This window comes from Hemiscyllium ocellatum, chromosome 7 (genome assembly GCF_020745735.1).
Source record: "Hemiscyllium ocellatum isolate sHemOce1 chromosome 7, sHemOce1.pat.X.cur, whole genome shotgun sequence".
In the NCBI taxonomy this organism is placed as follows: Eukaryota; Metazoa; Chordata; class Chondrichthyes; order Orectolobiformes; family Hemiscylliidae; genus Hemiscyllium; species Hemiscyllium ocellatum.
Window position 1 is genome coordinate 70,272,124 of NC_083407.1, and position 26,781 is coordinate 70,298,904.

The window sequence follows — 26,781 nt, forward strand, 5'->3', positions numbered from 1 at the left end:
TCTCAGTTAGCTCTTTGGGTAAGCAACCTGGCTAGTCCCACTCTGTTCTGCCCTCTTCTCATTGCCTGCTGTTTTCTTCTGTTTTTGTGCTATAGATCCAATTCCTTTTTGAAAGCCGTGATTGAAGCTGCCTAAGCCACTCTTTCAGACAGAGCATCCAAGATCTTAATGTTACCCTGTGTATGAAAAGTGCTATCCTCATGTTGCCTTTGGATATTTGACATCATTTTAATTCTGTCTCCCCTGATTCTCAATACTATCACTAATGGAAATAGTTTCTCTTAATGTATTCTGTCCAGACTCTTCATGATAATGAGCGCTTCTATCAGATCCTCAGTCTACGTTTGCTTCTCTCATGAGGACCATTCTGGCTTCTCCAGTCTGTTATCATGCCAGAAGTCTCTCCTTCCTGGAAACATTCTTATAAATCTCCTTTTTGCCTCTGCAAAGTTTGCACATCCTTCCCAAAGTGAGTGCCTGGAATTGGACACGATACTAGACAGTATCGTACAATAATATTTAAAAGATTTCTTATAACTTCCTCACTTTTGTACTTCTGCATACTTAAAGGGTCCTGAACTTTAGAATTATGTTTTTAATCATTTTCACAACCTGCCCAGCCATCTTCAACTGTCTGTGTACATATGCCCCAGTTTTCCTGATTCTGGCATACTCTTTAGAATTGTGTCTTCAGTTTATATTGCCTCTCCTCATTCTCTCTGCCAAAATGCATCACTTCACACTTCTCTGCATTAAATTTCATCAGTCATCCATGTGCCAATTCTACTAGTTGGGCCTGGTCGTCTTGTTCGATAACAGTCCACGATAATTCAAACTTCTGTGATAAATGCATACATTGAAATTGTGCCCTGTATGCCCAAGACCAGTTTATTTTTATATATATCAAGAAAACATCCTTCCAGTTTGAGAGACAACTGTCCACCACTGATTGCTCTTTCCAACTTTGTATTTACACTGCCACTGTTCCGTTTATTATATGGGCAGGGAGAGTTTGGACTCTTCACTGCTAGGAGCAAATTGGAAAGCCAATTAAAAGCCAACGCCTCAGCCAGAAAGCACTGAGGACTGGTTAAATGTGCACCACCTAGTATTTCTGACTCTCATTGGGAGGAGGTCCTGTCCTCTGGAACTACCAGGTAGCACCAACAGTCCCTGCAGTGGCACAGTTGTAGGACCTGCTGGGACTGACATGCGATTTTGATCCCAGCTTTACAACTTGGTCAAAACAGGCAAAGTGGGTGGATTTTAATGCACATTAAGTTGGGAAGTAATGGGAGCTGCTATCTTCTTGGGACCCCACCACCAATAATGGCAGGAACCTGCTTTCCTTTGTTTTAAGCAATTTCAAAAATTGTAAAGCCCACTCCTACTTGCCAGCCCATAATAAGTGTCTTATGGCATTGGTGTAGAGTAATATTGGGGTCAGTTGAGCTTTAGGATATAGTGAGCTGACCGCCCTCCCTAACTTACATGTCATCTTGCCCAAAACATACCCAAAAGAGGCATGTATTATCCACCTCCTCACCTTTTTGTCAATTTTTAACCTATCCAGCAACTCTTGTCATGAAGCTGTAGGGGTACTGTATATTTAAGCAAGTTGAAAAGCTAGCAAGAGAAGCACAGAGAATCTGGAACAAGGTAACAATGGAACATTTGGTGGGAACAGCTAGAGTAGATGGGTTGCCATGAGACACAAACAAATTCAAATTGGCCCAATCAGTTTAAATTATACCCCAAGATACCAAACTCCAATCGCATTTGAACTTAGTATTTTGGTAATATTAAAGTCAATGAAATGATCCAATGTTTTGGGGTATAAAACTGAATATTTTTGACTAGTTGAGAGAGAACTACCAAAAACCAACAGGTGTAGGCTTCTAGTTTAAGATCTCTGTGAGAGGTAACTATCTGTGGAAGAAGTCTGCGCAGCAGAACATCCAGGCCAAGCTGGAGAGCGAATCTACAGAGGAAACTTGGTAAAACTGACTGGTTTTGAAACTTTTTTTTGTAAATCATATTACAAGATATCCTTTTATTGGACTAGTTTTATGGAGGGGGAATTAAAAGATTGGTTTAAAGAAAGGAGTTGTAAATAGTTGTTAGTTAATATTCTCTGTTAGACTTAAAATGCAAAGTTGTTAATTTTACTTTAAACAGTGACTTTTGAGAGAGTTCTTTGCCTCTCAAATTTTAGCAGATTACAGCACGGGCTGAATCTTTTGTGTTGCAGGTTTAAATTAGCAGATATGTCATAGCACTCTCATGTGTCCTCATTCACTATGACTCCAGTAGCATTTTCTTCCTTAGTAAAAGCAGATGTGAAATACTCATAACATTTCAGCCACCTCTCTCTTTTCATGTGTAGAACCCTTTCAGGTCCCTAATCATCTCCATCCCTCTTATTATCATGCTTTTATAGTTGATGAGCCTCTGCAAGACTTTTCGATTCTGTTTTATGTTTGCTGTCATCCTCCTACTCTCTCATTGCCTCTTATTTTGATTTGATCTTCACTTTGAACTTCCCATTTCAAACCTGGTTCTCACTTGTATAATCAAGATGACACTTGCCATGCACTTTCTTTATCTGCTTTGTCTTAGTCTATCTCTGTAGATAGACTACAGAGCCCTGGTTTTGCTTTCCCTACATTTTTTTTTCCCTCACTCAGGAAAAGGACATTAATTACACCTGAGCCATCTGCTGTTTAAATATAGCCCATTGCTCATTTAGTTTTGCCTGACAATCTTTCATTCTGAGGACAGGCCAGTTCTCAGTCCATGAAAACTGGGTTATCATAGATCTTTACACCATTCCCTTTATTCTTGCTAACCTGGCTGGCTTCCAGTATGCTAAGACTTCCATATTAGATTTTGTTTAATATCACTGATGTGATGTTTTGTGATATTGAAGGCATATAAAATTGCAAATTGTTGTTTTCTTAAAAATTTGAGAATTTCTCCCTTCCATCTCCAGTGGAGCAGTAGCTCCCTAGGCTGTTTCTCCAACTGTGGAGTAAAGTGAACACCTGAAAAACTAATGTCAGCAACCAGAGAATGTGATTTTATTAAATTGTTAGCAAAATGCAATTTTTCTCTTAGATAGGATTGCAATGTCCCAATATGTTTATAATGCTCCATAAAATGAACAGATGGGGAATGTAGATCCTTCCTCCGACTTCATTTCAAGCTGTGCGTAAATAGCAAGACAGTGAAAGCAATTAAGTTTTCTTCGCAATCCCGTGCATATTGTCTATTTTCTCATTTGCAAAGGTTTATCCTAAACATTGCCTTATTTCTGTATAATTTTCTTTGTCAAAATTCACAGGATGGTGACAACTGGGAAATCATTGAAGGATTAAAAATTGGTCAGACTAATGTGCAGAAACCAGATAAACATGAGGGGTTCATGTTGAAAAAACGCAAGTGGCCCTTAAAAGGTTGGCATAAAGTAAGTATTAGATAAATTCCTTCTCAGGGAAGGCAATTGTACTGGTCATTGCCTAAGATTACAAAGTAATTTTGAATAGATTATCACTATGATTAATGCCCTACTTCTAACTGCAGTCTGTGAAGCTTTGCATTATTTGTAATTGCTATGTCATCTCAGCAATGGTCTATCGTGGATTTTTTGCCTGTTATACTATCATGAGCTGAGTTTGCAACTTGCATCTGAGATGGGAAAATGGATTTTATAACGTCAGAACGTTGAGTTATTTGCTGGTGTGGTGTATATGATCTTCGAGTGGAAAAGATATTTTAAGTAAATCTGTTCTCTAACATCCTCCCTGTCTCCATGATCCTTGCACAAAGCAATCCCTTGACCCAAAATAATGTTTTTTTGTCTCTTTATACTTCCCTGTTTCAAAATTTAGAAAAATGAAAATAGAAAATTAAGAGCAATTGCTGCAAAATCAGTTGAAGTACAGTAAAGGAAGTGATCATGAATATTGCAAAAACAATAAGGAAAAAAAGACTATTCAGTCCTCTTTGCCAGCATTCCCATTCTTAAAAAAAAAAGAGACTTAACAAACAATCCAGGTCTTTTTCAATATATAATTTCAGTTACATCGCATTGTAAACTTATGCTATAAATTCTGTGTCCTACAACCACCTGATGAAGGAGCAGCGCTCTGAAAGCTAGTGCTTCCAAGTAAGCATGTTGGACTTTATCCTGGTGCTGTATGATTTATAACTTTATTCAGTCTTCTGTTTCAGTGTATTCTGTACCAAGATGTAACCCTGCTTCAGAGTTTGCCATCTTTAATCACAGCTCAAATAAATTAGTGTCCAAATCAATTTGCCGTTCTGTCCAGTTTTTCATTCATATTCCTTCTTTCATATCTCTTAGAATTCACAAGGTAAGTGAAAATGTTTAAATATTTTCTGTTCATTTTAGCCACAGATCTTTCAGCCTGTCACAATGCCCTCCAACTGTTTCTTAAATAACTCAAGGAGTTTTATCTCCACTATTCCATCTCAAAGTCTATTCCACTGTTGATCATGTAATACTCATAAACTTGCCATTTATTCAATTAGACCTGGTTCTCTTGTCGTCTTGTGTTTCATTTGAATTAATTTTCTGAATGTATACAACCACTCGATCATCTATCACATCTACATTTGGGCTGAAAAGCCCACTTTCTTAAAGTTTTCTTCATTTATTTGAGAAAGAATGATCTCAACTTGGTCCCTGCTGAAGCAGTGTAACCATTAGTGAGTTGGGAGCCATTGGATGCTGAAATGGACTTTGCTGTGGTTTGTTGACGGAGCCACAACATCAATCTCATGCGTTTTGGTGCCACAACCAATCAGAGGGTGGGTGGAATAATGTTCTTGCTTTGCCAAAGGTAGGGTTTCTAATTAAAGGGCCACAGTGTAGCTTACAAGGACTTAGCTGCATCTGGGTTTTCAGGCTATAGCTAGCACAGGAATGGTGACCTGGGAGCGCAACTTCCTGGGTTTTCTCATTTATTTGGAGGTCCTACTGTGGGATGAGAGAGGGAAAATAATTTCTCTAACCAAGTAGATATACAAGTGATTGAGGACATCAGCAGAAATGTACTCCTTCCGATCTGGAGTCAATGCACAAGAGGATCCAGGAGGGCAGGAAAGCTGTGACAATAAGACCTCTGAGTGTCAATCCTGCAGTTTAACATTTCCAATCTACTCTGCACAGCATTTCTTGTGCACCAAATTCAACAGTTCCACTTGTGGCTTTCCCAAGGATCTTACATCGGAAAACTTGATACTCAAATTCATTCTCATCCTATCAACCTCCTGCTCCCAGGCCTCAAAAAATACTCCACAAACGGCATTTCCATCTCCATGCAAGACTTCAGTAATTTATCCTTCTCTGTTTTTACTCTTTGCAGTAGAGGAGAGTTCTTAGCCTCAGGCAGAGGCAAGGACCCAGGATAGGAATGCCCCTTAAGTGACCATTGGTGATGTATACCCATGTGCTCCATTCCGAAGCAGGCCTGGTTTCAGAAGGCTATGGGTGTCAGCACCGACTGGGTCTTCGCTTCTTGAGGCACTACATTGACAGAGTTAATCCTCTGCCTGCAAGCTCAGTTAGGTTTTCTTTGAATTGGTTCTTTGTATCCATTCCTGCTTCCATGTGGAACAGCACATGACTGAGGACAAAGCAGCTTTTCTTGCAGTGATGAACTACTCATGTCTTGTATGGAGGATGGAATGATATTTGTGGAGGATGACTGAAGCCTGGCTGCAGGAGGTTGACAAGATGAGACTGAATTTAAGTATCAAGAAAAGACTGAGTGTCCAATTGTCTGCCACTTCAACACATCACCCTGTTCCCTGGCCAACATTCTGTCTGAAAATGTGTTGCTGGAAAAGCGCAGCAGGTCAGGCAGCATTCAAGGAGCAGGAGAATCGATGTTTCGGGCATGAGCCCTTCAGCTCTGATCTCCAGCATCTGCGGTCCTCACTTTCTCCTACAACATTCTGTCTGAGACTTGCTGCAGTGCTCCAGTGAAGCTCAGCGCAAACTGGAAGAACAGCACCTCATTTCCCGTTTGGGAACCCTGCAGCCTTCTGGACTCAGCATCAAGTTCAACAGTTTTTGGGCTTGAGCTCTCCCATGTTCTTACCCCAAGCTTCACACACCAGGTCTTGTTATCACATAGTCTGCTATTACACAAAGCCCATTCTTAGTCACTAATAGTCCCCATTAGCAGCCATTCACCCTCCGAGCAGATTGTTATCCAGTGTCCAATGGTTCTCTCTCTTTAGACTGTATCCCCACCTATTGTTTACTCCTTTTATCTTCCTTCCCCAACCCTATTTTCTGCATAAAAACCAACATTTTTCTAGCTACCATCAGTTCTGAGGAAGGGTCACTTGACTGGAAATGTTAAGTGATTTCTGTCCAAAGATGCTGCCAGACCTGGTGAGCTTTTCCAGCAGTTTGTTTTCATTTCTGACTTACAGCATCCACACTTCTTTTGTTTGTTTTTCTTGCCGCTGGTATTGTTCATGTTGCTTCCTTTTTTTTTTGCTCCTTGTCATGGAATGTAGACAGAGCAGAATGAAGTGCCCCCCCATGTCAGGTTGAAGACTGGCAGCAGGGAAGGTGAGGGTAAGGCGGGTGAAATTGCTTCCGTGAATATAGAAATCATCATTGCCTCTCTCTCTCTAAGGAGGAGTGCTGTTACAGCAACCCCTCCATTTGCATTTACTTAGTTTAATTGATCTAAGGTTTTATAGTGTCACTGAAGAAGTACCTCTTGCTGTGCATTCAGTTCAGTGGCTTGGTGAATTGCTGACAACATGGGAAATACTTATGTGTAACCTTTTGTGATGAAAAGCTCCTTAGTCAATGTTTTCTAATCCCTTGAGGGTCCAATGAAATGATGAGCCCCCATTTGTTCATGTGTGAATGTAGATGGTGGTGAGCCTGGGCAGCTGGCCATGATGAAAAGCCCACACAGGATCACAGACCTCTTAGCTCCCACTGAACAAGTGACCAGCAGAATTAATGTTAAAACTTAAGTATAGTATGACATAGATTAAAGTTTAAGATATTTATCATAAAATAGAGAATGGTGAATTTGTTGAAAAACATCACAATTGGTTAAGCCAGAGCTTAATTATTAGCAAATGCACAGAATTGCTCTGCTCATCTTAAAATCTGCCTTACCTAAACCTGCAATAAGAAGGAATGTGTCCATCACATACTGACATTCGTGGTTCTAATGACAGAAGCTTTACCCCACTTCACATTTCCAATTCTTGTCCAAATAAAGACTTGGACATTGAAGAACAAACCAGAGAGAATATTCTATTGTAAATTCATAAAAGTGAATTCATAAAACTCATTAGCCTGTGTAAACTGATCCTGAGCTAATTATTTGGAGCTCAGCCAGGCATTCATAACAACACCATATTTGTTCTTTGGCCTTTTGTTTTTCGGTATCTATATTTATTTAGATAAGATTTAGAGGTTTGAAATTTGAGTCAAGCTTCTTTTATTGAAGGTAAGAATGCTAGTGACCAATTGAAACTTTTATAAGGTTGCGAGAACAACATTTTGTTTTCTCTGAAGTAGATTTCTGAATTATTCTTCATCTTGAAATGCTTATGAAAAATAATGTTTCATCATTACTTTGGGTCATGGATTCTGTACAGAGAGTCCACTGGGACAAAGGGACATGGAACCATAGAGAGGATGTTGGTAATAGCTTTTAAACATATCTCTTAAAGCCTACCCAAATCCAGCTTATGGTTCATAGTTCATCTGTGGGCCAGCGAACCACAAGTCCTGGAGCAGCTATCCATTGAAACTGTGGAGCATTATGAGATACTTTTTTATGCATTAAAATTGGCCAATTTGAGATTGAGTGCAGGCTTGCTAGCTCCACTTTTTATGCCAATCTAAGTGAAAGTTGGTGGTTTGAGCAACAAGGAAAGGAGTGCCAGAATAAAGTCCCACCCTACTTCTAGAGACCTACAGAGGTAGCTTACTCTGTGGAAATCCAGCCCATTATGTTGAGTTTTGATTTTGTCAGTAAAACAACTTGGAAACCATGCCACCCTACGTGGGAAAATGTATGTCTGGAGGAATTGTCTTTAGTTAGTCCTCAAAATATTTACAGTTGATTTCTAGATCTTGAGTTTACTGAGCTGTCACCTTTTTAATTATCATTTATATTCACTTATAGCGCAGTAACAAAATATATATTAAAAATTATGTTTTTTTTAAACTTAAATGTTTAGAAATGAATTGTATTGTTTAATTGTTTTATACCATCCAATTGATTTTTATTTGGGACTTTTAACTTGTAAAATTAATCAGAATTAACTTGTAGGTTAATTTATTAATCAAAATATGTCCTGTTACAGCGCTTCTTTATCCTTGATAATGGAATGCTAAAGTACTCTAAGGCACCATTTGATGTGAGTAACAAGACAACATGTTCTGATTTGGGCAGTCTCCAAGTACCAGTTGACCAGTCAGATTTATTTAGTAACCACCTATTATTCTTTAAATTTAACTTCAAAAGGTGGATCATATATAGGTAATAATGGAGTTTTATTTGATAACCAATTATCAGGTTTATTGCAATTTATGATGAAATGGAGAACAATAAAATTTACAGACTTTTGAATAATTACAATTGTAAACTCTGATTCCAAGCAATAATTATGGGTTTCATATGTGTTTATCATGGACTAGAGACATTGTATGTTAGTATTTCTACTGTGTTGTGTTAGTACATAATGGCAATGAAGTGAAATTTGCTGAGAAAGAGGAGTTGGACATTTTTGCATTCTCTATGGCCACATCTGGGAAATAGAATGTGACAAGCCAATAACAGGATTATTTTACAGCCTGTCACAAGTTAGAAGGAGGTCATTAGAATAAATGCCAAGGCCACCTTATGATCATGGAGAATTGTAATCTTTCCTGCCTAAAATGGAACTTCCAGCAGAGGCAATTTGAATGTAAAGATTCATTATGAAACCTAATTATGAACTCAACAGAAAATTCAATAATTTAAGTAGGAATAGAAAGCTGTGTTAAATACTGAAATATTTAGGTCTAACCATCAAAGTTGTCAATTTTAAGCATAACATAAGGACAGCCCGCATAATGTAAGTTATTAACTGGGAGTTCAGAAGTGCAGACTTTGAGGAAGAAAATGCTACTTCAAAAATAGAAAGAAACCAAGGATATGCAAGTTTGGAATATGAGAGAAACAGTGAATGATTTAAAGATTACTAGTATAGGGATAGAGGCAGGGGAGGTGATGGCCCAGTGCTATTATCACTATACTATTGAATAGCATGGTGGCTCAGTGGTTACCACTGCTGCCTCACAGCACCAGAGTCCCAGGTTCGATTCTAGCCTTGGGCGACTGTCTGTGTGGAGTTTGCATATTCTCCTCGTGTCTGAGGGTTTCCTCTGGGTGTTCCTGTTTCCTCCCACAGTCCAAAGATGGGCAGTTCAGGTGAATTGGCCATGCTAAATTGCCCAAGTGTTAGATGCATCAGTCAGAGGGAAATGGGTCTGGGTATGTTACCCTTCAGAGGGTCGGTGTGGACTTGGGCCAAAGGGCAGCACGGTGGCTCAGTGGTTAGTACTGCTGCCTCACAGCACCAGGGTCCCAGGTTTGATTCCAGCCATTGGTGACTGTGTGGAGTTTGCACGTTCTCCCAGTGTCTGTGAGGGTCTGTTTCCATGCTGTACATCTTTATGTATGTACGATTTGGACTATGTGTCACAGCAATTTGGTTCACTCATAACTGCCCTCTGGGAAATTAGAGATGGGCAATAAAACTGGCCTAGCCAGTGATGTCTACATTTGTGGATCAGTAAGCTACAAGTCCTCCTTATGTGGCAAATTAGGGGAGCTGTCTCAGACTGTGGTGGAACAATGATATTCTGTTTGAAGTGAATTGCCCTCAAAAGAGTCCTGAACATGACTGAGCTATGATTGATCCTGTGAAGTCTCATGGTGTCAGGTCAAACATGGGAAAGGAAACCTCCAGCTGATTACTACCTAAAATGCCCTCAGCTGATGAATCACAACCCCTCCATGTTGAACATCAATTGAAGGAAGCATCGAGGATAACAAGGGCACATAATGCTTGGTTGTGTCGGGGATTTCAATATCCATATTTGAATTTCAGAGATGAGATGAGAATGACTGCCTTTAATATTGAGGCAACATTGAAGTGACTGTGGCACCAAGTGGAATTTGGGGCAGTTTCTTACTGGTTGGAGTTGTCCCTGGTACAAAGGATGATGGTTGGGATTATTGCAGGTCAATCATCTCAACTCCATGACACCTCTGCAGGTGTTCCTCATTAGGGTCTAGGTCCGACCATCTTCAGCAGGTTCATCAATGACCTTCCCTCCATTATAAGATCAGAAATGGCAATGTTAGCTGATGACTGCATGTTCAGCATGATTCAGAACATGTGCCATACAATGACTATCAGCATCAGGAGAGAAACTACCACCCTTGGAGATTAGTGGCATTACTGTTACTAAATCCTCAAATAACATATCAACATGAAGGAACTATCTTTGTGCCGAGTGGTACTGTGGTTAGCACTGCTGCCTCACAGCACCAGGGTCCCAGGTTTGATACCAGCCTCTGGCGACTGTCTGTGTGGAGTTTGCCCATTCTCCTTGTGGTCTGTGTGTGTTTCCTCCCACCGTCCAAAGATGTGCAGGTCAGGTGAATTGGCTATGCTAAATTGTCCATAGTGTTAGGTGCATTATCAGAGGGAAATGGGACTGGGTAGGTTATTCTATGGAGGTTTGGTGTGGACTTGGGCTGAAGGGCCTGTTTCCACACTGTAGGGAATTAATTTAATCATTGTTCAGCTATATAAATACTGGGACTACAAGATTAGCTCAAAGGCTAGGAATCCTGCAGCAAGTAACTCCCCTCCTGTCTGCTCACAGCCAGTCCACCACCTACACAGCACAAGTCCGATGGCATACTCTGCTGTAGTCTGGTTGGGTGCAGCTTCAACAACATTCATAGAGCTTAACCCCTTCTGGAGCAAACTAGCCTGTTTGATTGATACCCCATACATAGTCTTCAACATTCACTCCCTTTGCCATTGATGCACATTGGCAGCAGTGTGTGGAGAGTCCTTGACACTAGTCTGGCTTCCTCAGACAGCTTTGAGTGAACAGGACTTCTGACACTTTTCTGTAAACTCTTTTGTAATCGTTTAATAAAATAAAATAAACAAACAGTTAACATTTACAGCTATTTACAAGAGAGAGGAACAGTGAAACCAGGCCCCAAACCCTACCGTTCAACCAGTTTATAGGGAAGTGAGGACAAAGCCCAAATCCCAGTTTCAAGTATGACAAGACAGCAACAATGACATTTGTACATAAAAAGACAATCCAGTTACATAAGTGCAAACAATACAGACCAGCAAGCACCCCCCCCCCCCCAATCCCTCTCACCTTCCGCCACTCTAAGACAGCCTATGCACCTTCCGGCTCTTGGTCCACCCTGACACACCTTTCGATCACCCCTAGGACAGCCCGCCCTGGTACCTGCCCGGGGTGACAGCACTGAGGACTGCTACCCATCTTCTGGCTGGCTGTCTGCCCCCTACGTACCATTGGGCTCTCACTCACCCCAATGCACCATCCGGCCAGTGGGCTACCCTGACATATCTTCTCTAGGACAGCCCATCCTTCCCCAGGACGACAGCGTGCACGGTAGCCCACAAACCTTCTGGATCTCAGCCTGCCCCTACACACCACCTGGCTCTCGGCTGCTCTGACACACCTGCCGACCATCTCTGACAGCCCGTCCCGATTACCCCTTCTCAGGATGACAGCACTCAGAACGGCCGCCTCACCATCTGGCTCTCAGGGCAACTGGCATTAGGGTGGCCTACCCACCCTCCAGCTTTCAGGACAGCCTACCAACCTTCAGGTTCACAGGATGGCCTACCTACCGGCTCTCAGGGTGACAGCTTTCAGGATGACCCATGAGCTCCCCAGCTCACAGCAAGGCCTGCCAGACCCAGGGACACGCAAGACAGTGCAGGTGATAGACCCAACAAATAACACAATACAGTTAATTATCAAAAAAACGGAGTCCTTTCTGGTACACAGAGTTCAGATATAGAGTCTTCAAAAATATAGAGTCCATTCTCAGGAACATAGTCCACTCCAGTTTACAGCATGCATAGTCAGAAGTGGAGTCTACTCCAAATTGCAGAGTCCACTCCCAAAGGCAGCAAATGCACACCCCTCAGCACAAAGGTGTTCAGTCTCCATGGAGTCCTACCCCAGCCTTGGAAAACCAGGCCCATTCACAGGAACAGTATATTATACAGGGGCTTGGTTCACTCACGAAGGAAAGGTCTTCTCCCAAACTCCAGGATACAGCAAGTGCTCACCTCCCAGGACACACACAGGTGCTCAATCTTCAGAGACCCAGTCCCTGGGCTAGGCCCCCTCACAGGAACAGCTCCTCTGGTAAAATGTATGTCTTCCACAAGGGCTCAGTCCAAACACCAAAATCAATGAAGACACATACCAAAAAAACAAAGGAAACTAGAGTCAAGGGCTAAGCCCGACCACAAAATTAACAGTGTCCTTTTCTCAAAAAGTAAAGGAGAAAAGAGTAACACACAGGCTGTAACCAGCCAGTGAATCCCCTAATGAGAACACATTATGTGCATCAGGAGTTTAACAATCAGTCCTCACTAAAAGGAATGCCAGTTAACAAACTGGCTAAATAATTCAGCCAGTTCAGGAATCAGGTTTCCACCCCAGAAAAAAAAGGAGCAGAAACCAACTGTAGCACCAGCCAGCACAAAGTCAGTCCCCTAAACTGAGAAGGCCTCTGAATCTCCTGTTTATTTATTTGTTTCTTTTTTCCTTTTTTCTTTTTTTTCCCCCCACACTACCGCCTAATTGCGGTAGTGCTTATTTTCCCCAGCACCCATGGTGTGTGTGTGCAGGTGTGAGAGACATAGTGAGAGACACAAAGTGCACAAATCTTTATTTAATTTCCACCACCAGGAAAAATAGGAAAACACCCGAGTGGCCAGTGACAAGCAGTGCCCTTCACATCAAAGAGAGCAATGCTGTGTGATGAATCTCCTGTTTATGTCTGTCAGCCTGGGCTCCCTAATTGGACCAGGTTAACAGCCCCAATCAGGGAACTTCTCTTCTATGAAGTCCACCTGGCTGACTTTGTTACACTGTTCTATCTCCATAATGCATTGCAGTAACTCACTGAGCCTCCTTCAATAGGACCTTCCAAACCCATGACCCCTACCATCAAGAAAGTTAAATGATCCATGGCAACACCACTTGTCTGCACATTCCCCTCCATCCCTGACTTGGGAAATATATTGTGATTTCTTCAAAAGTCATAGTGGAAGAAAAACTGAATTAGGAAAGTACTGATCTTTGTTACCACATTCAATGAAACATGAGCAGCTTTACTTTATTTTTGCAGAAGCCATGGGATGTTTGAGAGTTCACAAATTGTTGGAAAAAATTATGCTTGTATCTTTTTCGTTAAATTTTAGTATTGTCAGACCTGAAACTAGTGTAACGTGTGAAAATGCTATCTAGAACATAGAAATTTCACTTTAAATTTTGAAATTCTAATAACACGGTTAGAGTCCGTACATGAAAATGAGGACACTGGTTCAAAGTGGTAGATCATCTGCATCTTCCTAGATGCAGTTCGGGATGAACAATAAGTGCCAGCCTAATCATTGATCCCATGTGTTAATTAAAAGAAAACTTCTGGTCCTTGACATTGAACTAGCTTTGAAGAACCTGGCCTAAGAGTGTGACTAATTCCTGCAAATGCCCAGGTCCCCATCAGACGAGTCAAGTCCCAAATTTGGATTGCAGCTCATCAGCTCTGAACTAAAATGTTACTCAGGCTGAAGAGATGTACTTCAAATGTGGTTGCTATGAATCACAATCCTCACATGCTACAGCTGCAACACCTCACCTATCCTGCCATTTTTATGTTGTTTGATGAAACTAATTAGGTCTCAAGGTTTAGCAGTGCTCCTCAATGATATTCTGAAGATCAAGGAGTAAATCAAATTATTGTCCTATTTGCCTTGTCTTGATTTTGTGGAAGATGAAAATTTGATGGTGAATTACCCAAGGGCCTTCAGAATCTGATGATGGACCTAGTTTCAGAAGGACAGGTTCTACAAAACAGTTTACTGTTTTTTTGTGTTAAGGAAGTTGCAGATCTAGTGTATAAGGATGAGGTGTAGTGGTTATCTGCATGGTTTCAAGAAGACCCTTGAAGTTTTCCCAATGTTCATATGGGATAGAGAGGAAAATAACAGATTAGATTCCCCACAGTATGGAAATAGACCCTTTGGCCGAACAAGTCCACACTGAGCCTTAGAAGAATAACCCACCCAGATCCATTCCCCTACTCTTATATTTACCCCTGACTAATGCACTTAGCACTATGGGCAGTTTAGTATGGCCAATTCACCTGACTTGCACATCTCTGGATTGCGGGAGGAAACCAGAGCACCCGGAGGAAACCCACATGGACAGGGGGAGAATGTGCAAACTCCATACAAGCAGTTGCCCAAGGTGGGAATTGAACCCTGGCCCCTGGCACTGAGAAACAGCAATGCTAAATCCTGAGCCAAGGTGCTGCCCGCCATGGCACTGATGACTGGTGAGCGTGTATAAATTTGATGCAGAAGGAGGTAAAGGGCAATTGCTGCTACACTTGGTGTAGCAAGGTTATGATGAATGGCCAAGGTACACAAGAACTTTTTCTGCATAATTATGTCACGATGTTTATAGGCTGTGCTTGCAATTTATTTGGGTCATTGAACACAGCAAAGTCATAGTAGAAGATTAACTGAGAAATTATTGATCTTAGTTACCAAATTCAATGAAACATGAGTAGCTTTGCTTTATTTTTGCAGAAGCTGTGGAATGTTTGAGAGTTGACAAGTTAATGGAAAAAAGTGTTGCTTGTATTTTATTTGATAAATTTTAGTTTTATCAGATTGTCAAGAGGCAGTACTGTTATGTGTCATGTGTATGTTTCATTATTCCACTATATCTTGGGTTTTTTACACTAAGCTATCTTACTGTCATTTAATGTGTATCAATGAAAGGGAAGCAGTAATTTTCTGTTTACACATGAGACCTGTCATCATTGTCTCTTAATGTGGTCAGAGGCTACTCTTCTGTAGGGCCGAATATATTGGATCTTGTTAATGTACATGTATGTTCATTTTTGATTTGTAAGTTTTCAACAAAACAATACTGTGCTTTGATCTTGCCATTCAAAATTGTGCATTCTTAGATTCAAAAAGGCAAACTTCATGGAAGCATTGATGTTGGGTTGTCAGTAATGTCGATCAAAAAGAAGGCACGCAGAATAGACCTTGACACAGAAGAACATATCTATCATCTAAAGGTATGTTAACATAACCAATAGGAACCTTATTTATTATCTGAAGATGTAACATCATCAGAAATAGGAGCAGGAGTAGGCCATTCAGCTCATTGTGTGTCTCTGTTCCACTGTTCAATAGGATCATGGCTGCTCTGATTGTGCCTTCAATTCCAGTTTTCTGTCTGACTCCCATATTTGTTAACTTGTCTGTTGATCGAAATCTGTATAGCTCAGCCTTGAGTATATCTAGAGATCCAAAGCTTTCCACTGCTTTCTGGGGAAGGGAATTCCAAAGACTAACAACCCTGTGAGCGACAAAATTCCTGCTTGTCTGTGCCTTAAATGGGAAACAACTTATTTTGAAACACTCTTCCCCGTTTTAGATTCCTTCATGAGGAGAAACACCCTCTCAACATCTACCCAGTCAAGTCCCCTGAATCTTTTATGCTTTAATAAGATTGCCTCTTATTCTTCTAGACTCGAATAGTTAGAGAACCTGCTTAACCTTTCCTTCATCCCCGTACTCTCTCTAATCAATGTACTCTGAGCTGCTTCCGATGCATGAATATACTTGGTTAAACAAGGAGACAAAGGCTCAGATCCTCCATTCTCTAGAAAATTAAAGTACCCTGAAGGATGCATATTGGCGCCCCTCGGAAGTTCAAATGCATTGACTTCATGGGAATTGCCCAGGAAGTTTAAACTACTGATGAAAAATCTCCTATTTGCAATTGATGAGGGTACCATGGATCTCACCGCTCACACCATACACCAGAGCTGTTCTGCCCTCTTTGTTTTGTTTTGTTAAAGTACTAAGACTTGAAATATTAAGTAATAATTTTAATAGTTATGTTATGAAGTCTAATTAGCTTTATATATTTAACATGCTGCTTAAATTTTCCCAGTTGCCTTTTAATGTCCTGTCCCTGTTGAGAAAGGAATAAAAATTTATAAAATCACCAGCCCCCTACTTATTTACCTATTTTTTTGCTATCTGATTTCAGTCCTCAAGTCTGTCTTTCATTAACCCTTTCAGACTGCTTAATTTTGCAAATAAAGGACTGACAGCATCTTCTCCCCTCACTATACAAAATTTCCTCATTTGTCAAATTCACAGGGTTAAGTATTTTACTTCACTGCACTCAGGCAGAGTGTACCTTTGTGCTGTTTACTGAAATAAAGCCTATTGACAGAAACATTTTTAAATAGAAATTGTCAACACATTTTTATGTGCACAGGTAAAATCTCAGGAAGTGTTTGATGCTTGGGTAACAAAATTGCGCCATCATCGATTGTACCGTCAAAATGAAATCGTGAGATCACCCAGGGATGCCAGCTTTCATGTCTTCCCGACATCACCAAAAACTGATACTTCACCAGCTCCAGCTACCACTGTGTTGGATGTAAAGGTGAGTGACTTTAACTGATCTATAAAGCATGTAATGTTTAAATTTGAATTTTCCAGTGACATTTTGAACTAAAACAGTTCAGATTAATTTAACAGATATTATCTTGTTATTTGTGCATTTTCCTTTTAGATTGGTGTTCACAAAATGCTTTCTTCTGTTTGTCACTGACAAAATAAAATTTAATCATGGTTGTAAAAAAAAAGCCAGTTTGGGTTTTGTTGTATTTCTACTTATGATTAAAATTAAAGCTTTGTTTTCTTTCTTTAATTTATTTCACAATATACCTATTTTTAAAGTATCCTAACATAAGACGGATGGTCTATTCTCTGGCTCATACCAGTGAAACATTGCAGCTGTTATTTAACATGATGATATTTATGTATAAAATACGCTGGCTATTTAATTTTAAACTGAAAATGTTTTGCTGGAAAAGTGCAGCAGGTCAGGCAACATTCAAGGAGCAGGTGAATCGATGTTTCGGGCATGAGCCCTTCTTCAGGAAGGGCTTATGCCCGAAACATCGATTCTCCTGTTCCTTGGATCTTGCCTGACCTGCTGCGCTTTTCCAGCAAAACATTTTCAGCTCTGATCTCCAGCATCTGCAGTCCTCACTTTCTCCTATTTAATTTTAAAATCAACATTTTTCTTCAATGCGTGTGGAAATCTTTCAGTCTGCTCCTTGAGTACGTAGTTACAGAATGGTTGTTCAGTCAATTATGCCTGTGCTAGCTGTTTGAAGGAGCATTTCGTCTAATTCCACACCTCAACCTTCTCCCTGTAACTCTGCAGACTTTTACTTCTCTGAAAATAATCTAGTTTCCTTTAGATTGCCTCAGTGATTCTGCATCACCGGGCACTCTGGCAGCACAGTCCAGATTGTGGCTTCTTGCTCGATGAAAGAATATCTCATCCTGTTGATCCATTGCCTACTGCCATAAATGTGTTGAGTCTGTAAAAGGCGAGTGGGTAGTTTAACGAGTGAGCAGGAATTTGGGAGGTGAAGTATAGTGTGAAAATATGAGCATCTCCCATTTCGAGAGGGAGAATAGAAAAGTAGTATCTTATTTAAATAAAGAGAAGTTGTGGAAGTCTGAGTATGATATCTTAGTACATGAAGCACAAAAGGTACAGCAAGTGATTAGGAAGGACATTGGAATGTCCTTTTTTATTATAAAAACAATGGAATATAAAAATAGGGAAGTTCTCTTACAATTGTACAGAGCATTTGTGAGACCATATCTGGAATCTGATGTGCAGTTTTGGTTTCCTTAATTAAGAAAATATATAATTAGACTAGAAATTCTGCAATGATGATTCACTTGGCTGGTTTCTAGCTATGAAAGTGTTACATAGAACATAGAACATAGAAGGATACAGCGCAGTACAGGCCCTTCGGCCCTCGATGTTGCGCCGACCGAATCCTACCTAACCTATACTAGCCCAATAACTTCCAAATGCCTATCCAATGCCCGCTTAAATGACCATAAAGAAGGAGAGTTCACCACTGATACGGGCAGGGCATTCCATGAACTCACAACCCGCTGTGTGAAGAATCTACCCCTAACATCTGTCCTATACCTACCACCCCTTAATTTAAAGCTATGTCCCCTAGTAACACCTGACTCCATTAGCGGTAAAAGGTTCTTAGTATCTACCCTATCTAAACCCCTAATCATCTTATACACTTCTATCAGATCTCCCCTAAACCTTCTCTTCTCCAATGAGAACAGCCCCAAGTGCCTCAGCCTTTCCTCATAAGATTTTCCTACCATTCCAGGCAACATCCTGGTAAACCTCCTCTGCACTCGTTCTAAAGCTTCCACATCCTTCCTATAGTATGGCGACCAAAACTGCACACAATACTCCAGATGAGGCCTCACCAGAGTCTTATACAACTGCAACATGACCTCAGGACTCCGGAACTCAATTCCTCTGCCAATAAAGCCCAGTACACCATATGCCTTCCTCACAGCACTATTTACCTGGGTGGCAACTTTCAGAGATCTGTGTACATAGACACCAAGATCCCTCTGCTCATCCACACTACCAAGTAGCCTACCATTAGCCCAGTAATCCATCATCTTGTTATTCCTACCAAAGTGAACGACTTCGCACTTAGCTACATTGAATTCCATTTGCCACATTTCCGCCCAGCTCTGCAACTTATCTATATCCCGCTGTAACCTACCACTTCCTTCCTCACTATCCACAACTCCACCGACTTTTGTGTCATCCGCAAACTTGCTTACCCAGCTTTCAAGTCCTTCCTCTAGATCATTTATAAAGATAACAAAAAGCAATGGTCCCAAAACAGATCCTTGTGGTACACCGCTGGTAACTGCGCTCCAAGATGAACATAATCCATCAACTACTACCCTCTGTCTCCTTCCAGCCAGCCAATTCCTAATCCAAACCTCTAATGTATCCTCAATGCCATACCTCCGAAGTTTTAGCATTAGCCTACCATGGGGAACCTTATCGAACGCCTTACTAAAATCCATATACACAACATCTACTGCTTTACCCTCATCCACTTCCTTAGTCACCTTCTCAAAGAACTCAATAAGGTTTGTGAGGCACGACCTGCCCTTCACAAAACCATGCTGGCTATCCCTGATCACGTTATTCCTACCCAGATGTTCATAAATCTTATCCCTTACCATTCTCTCTAAGACTTTGCCCACCACTGAAGTCAGACTCACTGGCCTATAGTTACTAGCGCTATCCCTACTCCCTTTCTTGAACAATGGGACCACATTCGCTATCCTCCAGTCCTCTGGTACTATTCCCGTTGACAACGACGACATAAAAATCCAGGCCAATGGCTCTGCTATCTCCTCCCTAGCTTCCCATAGGATCCTGGGGTAAATGCCATCAGGCCCAGGAGACTTATCTATATTCATCCTTTCCAATATTCCCAAAACCTCTTCCCTGCATATTTCCAGGGCATCCATTCTAATTATTTGTGATTCCATATTCACATCAGCAACAGTGTCCTGTTCCTGAGTGAATACTGATGAAAAGTACTGATTTAATGTCTCTCCAATCTCCTCCGCCTCCACACACAACTTCCCACTACTATCCTTGACTGGACCGATACCTACCCTAGTCATCCTTTTATTCTTGACATACCTATAGAAAGCCTTTGGGTTTTCCCTAATCCTACCAGCTAAAGATTTTTCATGTCCCCTTCTCGCTTCTCTTAGCTCCCTCTTTAGCTCCTTCCTGGCTACCTTATAACTCTCAATCGCCCCTACTGAACCTTCACGCCTCATCTTTACATATGCCGCCTTCTTCCCTTTCACAAGGGACTCCAATTCCTTACTAAACCACGGCTGCCTCACAAGGCCCTTTACACCATGCCTGACTGGTACATACCTATCGAGGACACGCAGTAGCTGCTCCTTGAACACTCCCCACATCTCATTAGTGTTCTTCACTTGAAGCCTGTTTTTCCAATCCACACATCCTAAGTCATGCCTCACTGCATCATAATTTCCCTGCCCCCAGCTATAGCTCTTGCCCTGCGGCGCACGATTATCCCTCTCCATCACTAAAGTAAAAGTCACCAAGTTGTGGTCACTGTCCCCGAAGTGCTCACCTACCTCCAAGTCTAACACCTGGCCTGGTTCATTACCTAAAAGAAGTGGTCAGCCCTGAACCTATGGAGTTCAAAAGACTGAGGTGATCTTATTAAAGAATATAAGGTCTTGAGGGACTTGACAGGCTGGATGTTGAAATTCTAATTCCCTTGTGGGAGAGTTTAGAAGTAGGAGATATTTTAAGAAACAAGGATGCTCAATTTAATACTAAGGTAAGAATTATTTTTCTTTGAGAGTTGAGTCTGGAATTGTGTTCCCTAAAGAGCATGGAGGCAAGGCCATTGAGTATCTTTAAGGCTAAATTAAGTAGATTTGTGACTGACAAGGGAGTCAAAGGGCATGGGTTAGACTGGAAAGTTGAGGCAACAGTCAGATCAGCCATGAACTTATCAAATGTCAGATCAGGCTTGATCAGCCAAACTGTCTATTCTTGCTACTCCTTAATACAGGCATTTTTCTGTAATGTCTTTGCAAACTTCATTCTCTATGTCCTTCCTGCTGGTCGGTTGCCTTTTGACTACTCCAAACACTGTATTTGTACCATTTTTGCCTTTAGATTCAACCACATAATGTGTCCTTAATTCATCTGAGAAATCCTCTCCCTCCAGTATTGTTGCATCTACTAAATCAATACTGTCATCTCTTTCATTACTTTCCGAGCAATAATTATTATTGAGTCATATCCTCCTTTGAGCTTGTAATAACAAGACCGTCATATTTCCATATTTTGTCTGCACATTTTGGATACTGGAATCAGTAAATGGGAACCTTCTTTGCCTATCTGTAACATTTACAGATATGTCAGCAAAATGATTAAAAAGACACAGGGTTGGGGATGGGTGTAGGGGGAGCTGCAGATAAAGGGGATGGGGCTGTTTGAGTAGTAGAGGGGAGGAGTGGTGAGGTCGTGATAGATGAACATGGGTCGAGGCTATGGCCTGGTTGGTCGATGTGAAGAATGAATCCGGTTGGTAGCTGGAAGGAAGGGTCAGTTGGAAAGGAGGAGGAGAGGCTGGAAAGGGAGTTGAATAATGGGAAGATTATTTGAAATTGGAGAACTCCATGTTGAGTCCTTCAGACTGTGGGCTGCCCAGGCAGCAGATGAGGTATTGTTCCTCCAATTTGCAGTATGATTCACTGTGGCAATGGAAGAGGCTGAGGATGGTCATGCTGGAAGAGAATAGGAAGGGGGATTGAAATGGCTGGTGACCAGGGCAGTTCATTGACTTTGCCAACAACTTCCACCCCACCCTTAAATTCACTTGGTCCACCTCGAACACATCCCTCCAACTTCTTGACCTGTCTCCATCTCCGGTGACAGTCTCCAGATGGCCACTGACTGTAAACTCTCAGACTCTCTCAACTATCTCAACTACACCTCTTCCCACCCAGTATCCTGCAAAAGCTCCATCCCGTTTTCCCACTTCCTTCGTCCCAGTCGCATCTGCTCAGATAGGGAAACATTCCAGTCCCAAGCATCCCAGATGTCCACCTGTTTCGACCAATGTGCTTTTCCCCCACACTGTCATCCAGACAACCCTCCACTGCACCACATCCATTCCCTGTTCCACTGCTCTAACCCCGCACTAATGCAATAAAGACAGAGTCCCCTTGTCCTCACCTACCACCCCACCAGTCTCTGCATCCAAAGCATCATTCTGAAACACTTCTGCCAACTCTAGCTAGATCCCACCACCAAGAACATCTTCCCCTCTCCATCCCTGTCCACCTTCTGCAAGGATCGTTCCCCTCACCAATCCTTGGTTCGTGCACCACATTCCCCCCCTCACCCCCAGGTACTTTCCCTGCAACCAGAAGAAAAACCTGGCAGCGCCCCCCCCACCCCCCATCCAGGGCCCCAAACAGTCCTTCCAGGTGAGACAGAGATTCACCTGCCTCTCCTCCAACCTAGTTTACTGTATCTGGTGTTTCCAATGTGGTCTTCTCTACATTGGGGATTCCAGAAGTAAACTCGGCACATTTCACCAGGCATCTCCGCTGGGCCTGCAGGAGCTGACCTGGCCTTTCGTCACAGCCCATTTTAATTTGCATTCCCAATCCTTCTCCCTTTCTGACATGACCATTCTTGGCTGCCTCCATTGCCACAATGAATCAAACCATAAAGTGGAGCCCAGAGGACTCAACATTGAGTTCTCCAATTTCAAATATCCTCCCTTCCCATCCCCCAACTCTCTTCCAGCCACCTCCACCCCCCCACTTCCATTCCTCTCATCAATCAACCAGGCCAAACCATCTATCAATGTTCACCTATCCTTCCCTCCCCCACCTTTACCTCCACCCCAGCCCTAAAGAAGGGTTATGCCCGAAACATTGACTTCTCCACCTCCTGATGCTGCCTGGCTTGCTGTGCTCTTCCAGCCTCCTGCTTGTCTATAAATGATTTAAAAGGCCTTTTGAAGAATAAAATATTTTTGCAGTCAGGACTTGTATTTAGATATCAGAATATGCTCTATGCTTAGAGTTTAATGAGCAAAATTAATTTTTGTTGGATACGTTTTGAAATTGGCTAAATTATTTTTATCGAGCTTAATGAAATTTGTAATTTGTTATGAGGAGTCATGTCTAGCACCTTGGTTTATAGGCCAATTACTTTCTGAAGACAAATATTTTTGTGTGGAACATCAGACAGGATAATGTCTGGAGATAATGATGATTTGGTTGCAGCTGCACAGCCAGGGGATGGTCTTGTTTTACCTTGGGTACATATAGATACAGTAGAAAATGAATTAATCAGAGCCACAAAAGACTAAATATATTTATTTCTGGAACTTCTCCAAGTCAACATGGGTGGAAAAGAGCCTGCTAAGATAAGATGATACAGCAAGTATGTATTAAATTTCTTTATTTAGATCTTTATAATTATCAGACCTGCTGACCTGTGAATTATTTAGGATTCTTTCCGCCCTTTCCATATTGTTGTACTGTTCCAGAAATGTCACTTGCCCTTTCAAATCTGGTCTAAATATTAATGCATGAGTCATGTCCATTGAGTATGACAGATTATTTGTATGCTGAGTCTGACCCACAACCATTTTGCTGCAATCAACCAACACAGAAAAGGCTGTGGATGAAATATGTGAATGTCTGATCTGTTACTCATTGAAAAGGTGTGCTGCAAAGTAGAGAACTCTATTGCAACTGATTTAATGATAGGTTATTATAATCTTTAATATTGAATGTCAGATATTTATTCCATTTGCTTTTGGCACCTTTATGTAGACAGCAACAATAAATACACTTGCATGTGAAGTAATGCTTTGTTATTTCATATTGATTTACACCAGCATAACTGTGTTTGCCAAGTGGAAGCAAAGTGAATTATCAAACACAATATGTAATTGTGAAATTCACATTTGTCGTTCACAAATAATCAGTAAAGCACATTATCTGAATTTGAGTTTAATTGTGTTTCCAGAGTTCTGTTGGAAATATGCTGAATTACTGAACGCCATATCTCAGGAACAAAGCCAGGGACTGACCCAGGGAATTGAATTTTGCCAATAGGAGCCAATTAAATGGCTGTGTGTGTGTTTGTGTAGGTTTGTTGATGGGCCAAATGAGGCTGCTAAGAAGTTGCATTGCTATCAGTTGGCCATTCCCACTTGGGATCTCCTAAAGAGTGTCCAAAAAAAAGGGATGCATCCAGTGGAGACCACCAGAGCTTTCCCAACGCTTTCCCTGCAAGGTGGCAGAGCCACCTCTTGCTGGGAAGGTGGGATGAGGGTTACAGAGCTCAGTTGGCTGGATGGCTAATGTACAGTGATGCCAACAGTGTGCATTCAATTCCCACACCGGCTGAGATTACCATGAAGGACTGTCCTTCTCAACCTCTCCCGTCACTTGAGTTGCGGGGACCCTTATGTTAAACCACCACTAGTTGTCTCACTGAGGAGAGAGTATCCCATGGTCTGGTAAGACTGTGGCAATTTTTTATGTGGCTATGACTCAACTGAATTCCTAGCTGGCAGCTGAAGCTCATGTGTCATCTTTCCCACCAAAATGGCATAGTAGAGGGAATGCCTCAACGTCAGTGCCTTTTTTTTTCCAGCCTTCCAGCTTCTCAGTTCAACCCCAGCGAAGACTGATAGTGGAATGACTATTCTAGAGGACTTTGAAATACTGAAGGCCAAACTACAGCATAGAAGACCAGGGAGTTCACTTTGTAGTATTGAAGCATGTTGATAGATTATATTTCAAGAATAACCTCATTCCAGTAATATGATTTAACTTTGTACTTCCTGTAATAGCACTTTTAAACAAATCTCCCCAACGTCTACCACAAACCCACAAAACAAGTTAAGTCAGCATTAAAATGATGCATTTTGGAAAGCCATTGACAGAATTTAGTTGTTGAATCATGAATTAAGAAAGATCATTCAGCCAGTTGTGTTTACACGAACTTTCCAAATAAGCAATCCACACGGTGCCATTCCCCTGCCTCCTCTCCGTATATCCTCTCCGTATAAGCTTCTTCTCTCGGTAATAATTCAGTTCGCTCAGTTGCCTCGATTGAACCTTCCTCCAGCACACAATTGGGCAGTGTATTAAGGAAGACCATAATTATAAGATGTTGGAGCAAAACGAGGTCATTTTGTCCATTAAGTCTGCTGTATTGTTCAGTGAGATTATAATCTTCTACTCCATTTTCCTGCCTTCTCTCTATTACCCTTGATTTCCTTGTTGATTAAAAATCTATCTGATTATAATTAATAACAAGGCCTCTCCAGCTCTGAGTAAGGGAATCTTCAGATTGCCAACTCTGAGACAAACAATTTCTCCTCCTCCTCATTGATTCTTTACTCTGATAGATGCCCTTTGGTCCTACACTCTCCCACAGGGAAAACCATCTCTCTCCATCTACCCTGTCAAGCCTCATCATACTCTTCTATGTTTCAGTTGAGTTTGCTATAGTCCTTCTAAACACTAATGACTATAAGCTCAACTCTCCTCATAATAAATCCCTGCATAACAGGGTTATACCTAGTGAACTTTCAACATCACTGCCAGTGTATTGGTCCTTAAATAAGAGGACCAAAATAATTCAGTGTTCTGGGTCTGATTTACATAGTGCCTTTTATAGTTTAGCAAGACCTCGCTATTTTATTTTGTTTTCAGTCTCTGGCCTGTTGCAGTGCTCTAGCAAGGTTCAGTATAAGTTGGAAGAATAGCATCTTATTTTCTCCTTGGGAACCCTGCAACCTTCAGGACTCGATACCGAGTGAGAACCAGAACATTGTCTTCCATGTCCTTTATCCAGTCCCATACACAGGCCTGAGGTGACATGGGCTGCTTTCAGCTTGGTTAACCCATTTTCACTTCCTTATGATCCCCATCAGCTTTCCTTTCTCCCTGGCAAGCTATAATCTATCCCGTTGTCTGTCAAACTGTTGTCTCTCTCTGCCTCCATCAGTACCTATTTGCTCTCACCTACACACCCTGTCTTCACTTATCCCCGTCTGTGAATCCATCTTCCAATGTCATAAACTGCTTACTTAAACATCTGCCATTGTTCCTTAACAGCCATTTGCACTAAACTCCTTTCCCTGTCCATTCCAGCCAACTCTGTCTGCATCCCTATGTAATTAGGAGAAAGTGAGGATTGCAGATACTGGAGATCAGAGCTGAAAATGTGTTGCTGGAAAAGCGCAGCAGGTCAGGCAGCATCCAAGGAGCAGGAGAATCGACGTTTCAGGCATGAGCCCTTCTTCAGGAATTCCTGAAGAAGGGCTCATGCCTGAAACATCGATGCTGCCTGACCTGCTACGCTTTTCCAGCAACACATTTTCAGCTCCCTATGTAATTACCCTTATTTAAATTCAGCAGGGTTACTTCCAACCCAGGTTTCTCTCACTTGATCTGAACGTTAAATTCTACCACAAATTTGTTCTACAGTGCTGCAGTCAGTTCCTCCCTACAGTACCTCCTCTCGTCCATACAGCTTACAAGGTCCTTGTAATTTGTACAGTGGCAGGGACGGAGGTTCCTCAAGGGCTGCCCTTTGTGTCCCCAGTTGCTTTGCCTGCAATCACATTATTCATATTTTCGATCACAGGGCAATGACCTCATCAGCCGGGGCAGGGGGTCTCTCTCCCTCCTGGAGCAAAGTGTCCGGGTAACTTGCCCTTTGCCTGATTTGAGCCTGCAGCTCACACACTAGCTCCTCAAACTGGATCCAAAGTTACTGGAGCTGTAAATATTTGCTTCAAGTATATTCCTTGTGGATCATCTTGGATGTTTACAGCTGCAGCACATCATCTCACCCGCCATCTTTAATGTATTTGGTTTAAGTTCTGAGTTAAATTACTTCAGTAT

At 41.6% G+C, this 26,781-nt stretch overlaps 1 protein-coding gene across 1 annotated transcript in view; it reads left to right on the top strand.

Annotated features, from left to right (window-relative positions):
* The window catches only part of osbpl6 (oxysterol binding protein-like 6), a 106,020-nt gene that overhangs the window by 19,862 nt on the left and 59,377 nt on the right, over positions 1-26,781 (top strand). The window contains exons 2-5 of the mRNA XM_060827955.1: positions 3,344-3,466; positions 8,380-8,433; positions 15,345-15,458; positions 16,676-16,846. Coding sequence (XP_060683938.1) covers positions 3,344-3,466; positions 8,380-8,433; positions 15,345-15,458; positions 16,676-16,846 — 462 coding nt within the window. The remainder of the gene's footprint in view (positions 1-3,343; positions 3,467-8,379; positions 8,434-15,344; positions 15,459-16,675; positions 16,847-26,781) is intronic.